The sequence below is a fragment of the Chelonoidis abingdonii genome, chromosome 8 (genome assembly GCF_003597395.2).
Source record: "Chelonoidis abingdonii isolate Lonesome George chromosome 8, CheloAbing_2.0, whole genome shotgun sequence".
NCBI classification, from domain to species: Eukaryota; Metazoa; Chordata; order Testudines; family Testudinidae; genus Chelonoidis; species Chelonoidis abingdonii.
Window position 1 is genome coordinate 66,240,544 of NC_133776.1, and position 6,709 is coordinate 66,247,252.

Here is a 6,709-nt window from a genome sequence, read left to right on the forward strand (position 1 = left end):
ACTGTTTTTGCACCATCATGCACTGGGATCTCAACTCAGAATTCCAATGGCCGGGGGAGACTGCGGGAACTATGGGATAGCTACCCACAGTGCAATGCTCCAGAAATCGACGCTAGCCTTGGTACATGGACGCACACGGCTGAATTAATGTGCTTAGTGTGGCCGCGTGCACTCGACTTTATACAATCTGTTTTAAAAAAACTGGTTTATGTAAGATCGGAATAATCTCGTAGTGTAGACATACCCAGAGTTAGGTCGATGTAAACAGCCTTATGTCAACCTAACTCTGTAGTGTAGATCATGCCTGAGGTTAACACATGTAATCAGATTCACTGGCATGTTCAGCTGTGATGATATCATCAGGAGAGTGGACAAAAAAAAAAAATAAAAAAAAAAATCAGAGTTAATTAAAATTGCCACTCTTCTCACATGCATTATGTTCTGAACAAAAGTTTTTATGCAATGAACAGGATACATCACTGACAAGATTTTTGCCCTGAAGCAGACAAAGACAAGCTGACACTATCAAAGACCAAAATAACTGTAGTTGTATCTTATGATTTCTCCACTTTAGTGAAAAAAGCACCATCACCACAGAAAGAACCTGCGAACCTACTCCTTGACCACCTACTACGAGGCTAGACTGTGAGGAAAACTGTCTGATACATGTTCTGTGACTTACGTGAGAGGCCCGTGGCAGCAGAGGAGTTTGGCGCTGAAGAACTTGCTATGGATGCAAACAAAGTAGGCCCAGATGAACCAAGAAGGGAAGCTGTGGTGGTAGGAGCTGTGGATGTTGCAGTCAAGCCTAGAATAGAAAAAAACAAAACCCATACAAACATATCCTTCACTGAAGCTTCAACACACGTACTCAGAATAAACAAAGCAGAGAATGGGACCTTTTCTTTGACACACCTTCTCTCCATTCATCTACACCAATGGTTCTCAAACTCTGGGTCATGACCCCATTTTAATGGGGTCACTAGGGCTGGCATTAGAGTCTCTGGGGCCCAGGCCTGAAGCCCGGGCTTCAGCCCTGAGTGGCAAGGCTCAGGTTATAGCCCTCCCCCCACTCCCCAATAGAGCGCTTGGGCTTTGGCCCCTTCTGCCCAGGGCACCGGGGCTCAGGCTTCTGTCTCCCCCTCCTCCTCCGCCTGGGGTCATGTAGTATTTTTTGTTGTCAGAAAAGGGTCATGGTACAATGAAGTTTGAGAATCCCTGATCTACACTGATCTTCTTTCTATTGATGCAAGAGTCTCGTCCTCTGCAGCTTCTGTTTTCTGAAAGTTTTACTGTATTATGCCTCAGTGCTCCACATCTTTTCAAATTTAATTTTAAAGTATCGCTCCCCCCCATCACCCTTAAGCTCCTCTTTCTGTTTTATTTTACCCCATAAAGAGCTCTGAAATATAGTTTTCAGACGCAAAACTCTGTACAAAGTAAAATTGAGCTGTACAGTAAAATAAGAAGGTGCTTAGAGAACTTACAGAATCTGACCAAGGAGCAAATTCACTTAAGAAAGTATAAAGCGCCCATTCCACTCTTATTTTGATCTGTTCTCCACACTCCACCAAACAGAACTTCTTCAAGCAGGGTGGTCAGACCTCCTTCACCCTGACTCATCTTTCAGTCACCATGCCCCAGTCACCACCTACCTCCGAGTTTGGTTCCAAATGATAAACTAGGTCCCTGGATAGTAGTAGCTGTCAGTGTTCCTGTGGGTGCAGAAGTGGCTGCTGTCGAGGCCAGTATTCCAAAATTTAAACCTGGATTAAGAAATACAAAAAAAGAATGAAACAAGAGGAAACAGCTCTCAAGCAGAGACTCTGAAATACCTGCAACTGTGGAGAGAGACTGAAAAAATCCACAATATCCAAAGGGGTAGAGCTAAGAGTATCTATTATCAGATTAATATCAATGTCTCTCTGACAGACCCAGACCAAGCACTGTCAATGGGATTCACTAGATTTAATACATTCTGTCCACAACTTTTAGGATTTGCTCTAATGCAGAATAACTGCAGCTGACATCACCCACCCAGGCTATAGACTTCCCCCCACTTTTTAATGTCTAAAAGACCATCACTGCAACTTCGTGCTGATGTGTCAAGCTTTTTGCTGGTTCTACTTTGTCCCTGTCTGAGGTACTGGAACTATTCTTAATAGCCTGGGAAGTATACAGTACTGGCTTCAAAGCCCTGGCACAGAGTCCATTGAGCAACTGACTATAAATGCAAAGTCTTTTTACCCACATATAGATCTTATTTCTAAAGAGAACTAATTTTACAAATGTAACCCATTTTCAACTTGCTGCCTGCAATCAGGAGATGGCAGAATTATTTCAGTCCTCTGAGATTAAAACCCAGCACTTACGGAAAATACAGTTCTCACAAGAGATATTCATCTGTAACAGTCACAGGACTATGGTACCAAACCCTTTCCACAAAGGTTTGTGGAATTGTAATTGCAAAGACATTCCAAGCCCTGCAAAATAAAGGTCAGATGCTCCCAGTATCATCTCTGCAGTCTGTTTCTTTCTAAACTCTTATTTCATCCCATTATCTGTGTTCACCTAGATGCTCATACACAAGACACGAGTAAGTCAGTAGCCCCACATTTAATGAGATAAGCCTGCAGACCACTCATTCCAGCATTATGGCCTTAGATTGGAGTGCTGTGAAAAATAAATTTCCTCTGCAAAATGGCCTACAAAAGACAGCGGCCTATTAACCAAGCTGGACTAGCTAGGGCACAAATTAATTTGTTGACTCTGTGCATGCTCAGACCCTGTCACTTCCCATTATAGCAATCTGAAGTAGCAAACAAAAACGCTCCTACTAAGGTTCTACTGTGTGTATTTTCTAAATTTCATTTTATTTGGTGGGCATCAAGAAAGAGATAAAGCTGACTATCAACATTTAGGGTACAAAGTATACTTGGTAATTCTGTCACATTACTGAGACCATCCATAGAGATGCCATCTTAAAAGACTACATGAAAAAATGTTACAGATAACTGGCCACTTCGGCCAGGCATATATTGGAAACAGTATCATTTCTATTTCACACCAGACTGAAACAGCAGACTTCAGTATCCATTTCTCAAACAAAATATCAATTCACCTGCATTATTAGAACTTTTAATAGGTAAATACCATTTCATTTACATAGCTTCAGAAGTCAGCTGACTGGAGGAGCTTTAATATATGAATATAATACAGTAACTCCTCACTTAAAGTCATCCTGGTTAACACTGTTACGTTGCTGATCAATTAGGGAATATGGTCATTTAAAGTTATGTAATATTCCCTTCTAACGTCATTTGGCAGCTGCTTGTTTTGTCTACTGCTTGCAGGAAGAGCAGCCTGTTGCAACTAGCTGGTGGGGGCTTGGAATTAGGGTAGACCAGCAGGCCCCCCCGCACCCCTCATCAGCTCCTCGGTCCCCTAAGTTCCCTGTGCAGCAGCTGCCTGCAGTTCAAAGCTGTCCCTCCCCACACTGCCATGTGCTGCTACTGCCCTCTGCCTTGGAGCTGCTTCCTGAGATTCCTGCTTGTTGGGGGGGGGGGGGGGTGAGGAAGAGGGGGGTTAAAGTCAGGATGTCCTCCTCCCTCCTGCTCCTGCACCCCACTTACCCCATCTTCCATAAAGCAAAGTGTGGGGAGGGCCACACCAGGGCTCAGGAGGAAAGGAGCTTGGGCTTCAGCAAGCTGATCTAATTAACAAGGCAGTGTACTTAAAGGGGAAATGCGCATATTTCCCTCCATTCTTGCTACCTTGTAGAGTGAGCGAGGGCTCAGCCAATTGCTAGTTCATCATTTAGCAGTAAGAGAAATATCCCACTGTCTGACTCTTCCATCTCAACCAAGCTTCACAATCATCATCACTGTGTACCAATATTAAATTGTTTGTTTAAAACTTATATAGTGTGTGTGTGTACATATATATATTAGTCTTTTGTCTGGTGAAAAAAAGTTCCTGGAACCTAACCCCCTCATTTACATTAACTTTTATGAGGAAATTGGATTTGCTTAACATCGTTTTGCTTAAAGTTGCGTTTTTCAGGAACATAAGTACAATATTAAGTGAGGAGTTACTGTACTGCTAATATTTGGGCTTCCGATTCAAGACTGATACTCACCTGTGGACTGTCCCCCAAGACTGAAGGCAGTGGCTGGTTGTGCAGTAGTTGCTGCAACGGTGGCAGCAGCTGGGGCTGCTCCAAAGGTTAATCCTGTAGGTGCTACTTGCTGAGTTGTATTTCCCACAGAGCTGATATTAAAGTTCGGGGTTCCAGTCTGAGCTGTTCCGCTGCTGGCAAAGTTGAATCCTCCAGTTGTCCCAGCCTGAGCAGTGGTGGTGGTAGTGGGGCCAAAAACAAAGCCAGAAGGAGCTGCTACCTGACTGGAAGACACACTGCTTGGTATAGAGCTTGTAAGGGCAGTACTGCTAGCAAGTCCAAAACCCCCAGTGATTCCTGTAGTCTGAGTGGTGCCACTGCTGCCCAAGTTTAACTTTGGTACACTTCCCCTAGACAGAAAAAGAACAGCAAGATAAACTGCCCTGTTTATAATATAGTCCAACAAGCTGCTGAAGAGCAGTTTTTTTATAGGTTATCTTTAACATTTTAGATAAGCACAGTTTCAAGAAGGTTAACCGTTTACCAGATTTCTTTGTAGAACATTGGATTTAATCTTAAAGAGATAGCTCAGTTCTAACACACTATATTAAGGGGGAGGGATAGCTCAGTGGTTTGAGCATTAGCCCGCTAAACCCAGGGTTATGAGTTCAATCCTTGAGGGGGCCACTTATAGGGATCTGGAGCAAAAAATCAGTACTTGATCCTACTAGTGAAGGCAAGGGACTGGATTCCATGACCTTTCAAGGTCCCTTCCAGTTCTATGAGACAGGTATGTTTCCATATATATAAAAAACCCATCATGTCTTAACTCCACTTACCTTGAGGTTTCCTTAGTTACCTCCTCTCAGTAAAGTTTACCTTTCCCACACCACTTGGTATGCCTGGGACAGCCACTCTCCCTCTGTATGTCAAACATCTTCCTTCTTTTGAATCCCCCACAAGACTCAAATCTTTCAGCTAGCTTTCCACTTGGATTCTCTCCACTCCCAATGTATGTTTTAAAAATTTACAGAAAAAGACAACTCGATGGCAACTCACAAGAATGACAAGAACAGATACTTCCTCTAGTTAGTTCTTACCCTAACGAGAATACGGTTCCTGCTGGGGCTGCAGTTGATGTGGCTGGTGATCCGAAACTGAAGCCAGAAGCCTGTGCAGATGTTGCAGGGGTGGCCAGGGAGAACAGACCTGTAGATTGGGTGCTTGCTGGGGTCTGTGTTGGTGTCCCAAAACTGAATCCTGTTCCACTGCCAGGTGTGAAGGAATATCCTGTCGGTGCTGTGGTGGCTGCTGTCTTTGGAGTGCCAAAGTTGAATCCTCCCCCAGCAGAACCAGATCCAAAGTTAAACTGACTCATGATGATTTCTGACTCTGAGAAAAAAAAAAGAATACATAAAAAACCACTCAACAGCCCAACGCACTTTGTGCCACCCTAATTTCTGACTGGCTAAGAAGTTTGACTGTTCTGTGCATCCACATGTTGTGAGTAGGTGATGAAATATAGTTAGTATGATCTCCTTTCAATGTGCTACTGAGCTCTACCTTGCAGAATAAGGAATATTTCAATGCTTTCATTTTCCCCCATGGACGTTTCTACCAGCAAAACACTAATTCACCACAGTCACCAAAAGCTACATAACAAATACATTAACTATAAGAATTTGCCAGTCACTAGTGTTACAAAGATGAGCATTAATGAAATTGGCCTTAAGTTGTATGAATCTACAGAGAAAGGCAGAGGCTGCCATCCTAACCTGGGGCACACAGAAGGCACATGGCCACACTCCTTGGAAAATGCGCTATACCAGGGTATCGATATCCCTAACTGAGCTGCAAGGCTGTGCCATGAGATGCCAAGAGCAGTTGACTAGGGGGAAGATCAGGGCAGGTACCGCCTGCGTGTGGGTGGATCTTACTGCTGCAGGCACCTCGGAGAGCATCCACTCCCCACCACAGACACCCCTTCACACCAAGAAGCCTCCTGCTGGGCCCGTATCAGCCGGGTCCCAAGGCCAGCACCTCACTGGGCGCATCTAGTTAAATGTCACTGTGCGGGGAAGGGATGGGGACGCGCTGCCCGGGGAGGGGCAGGTTTCACCCGCGTGCCGCTGGGAGGGCAGCAGGGCACAGTGGGGCAGGGGGCGGGTCAGAGCGGCCCATCAGGTGACCGCCCCCGCCCGAGCCTCGCGAACAGGGCCAGGCCCGGGTGGCCCCTTAGGGAACCGCCGAGTCCGTGCTCCTGCGCGCGCCGCCATCGCTGCCCCCACCCCCCACGGCAGAGCGGCTCGGCGAGCGGGGCCGCGCAGGGCCCGGGGGGAGCAGGCGCCTCCTCACCTGGTCACTCAAGGCCCAGTCCCGCGCCACCGTTCTTCGCCTTACAGATCCCGCGCGCCGGCCCTGACGGTGAGAAACTACGGTGCGTGCCTTGCGTGTGACGCTTACAGAACGAGAGGATGGTGGGCCCAGCTTCCGCCAATCACCCGCAGCGTTTAGGGTATCTAGCATGTTACTGGATGAACCTGCTGCCATTCCGACTTGCTTTCGCGGGGTTGGCTGAGAGGTCGAGATCCC

At 46.0% G+C, this 6,709-nt stretch overlaps 1 protein-coding gene across 1 annotated transcript in view; it reads right to left on the minus strand.

Moving 5' to 3' along the window:
* LOC116819988 (nuclear pore glycoprotein p62) overlaps positions 1 to 6,596 on the minus strand; it is a 20,078-nt gene extending 13,482 nt beyond the window's left edge. Inside the window, exons 1-5 of the mRNA XM_032772142.2 lie at positions 6,473 to 6,596; positions 5,218 to 5,509; positions 4,139 to 4,527; positions 1,656 to 1,766; positions 683 to 808 (exon numbers count right to left, since the gene is read on the minus strand). Of these exons, the coding sequence (XP_032628033.1) occupies positions 683 to 808; positions 1,656 to 1,766; positions 4,139 to 4,527; positions 5,218 to 5,495 (904 nt within the window). The 5' untranslated portion in view covers positions 5,496 to 5,509; positions 6,473 to 6,596. The remainder of the gene's footprint in view (positions 1 to 682; positions 809 to 1,655; positions 1,767 to 4,138; positions 4,528 to 5,217; positions 5,510 to 6,472) is intronic.
* Positions 6,597 to 6,709: the final 113 nt, after the last annotated feature.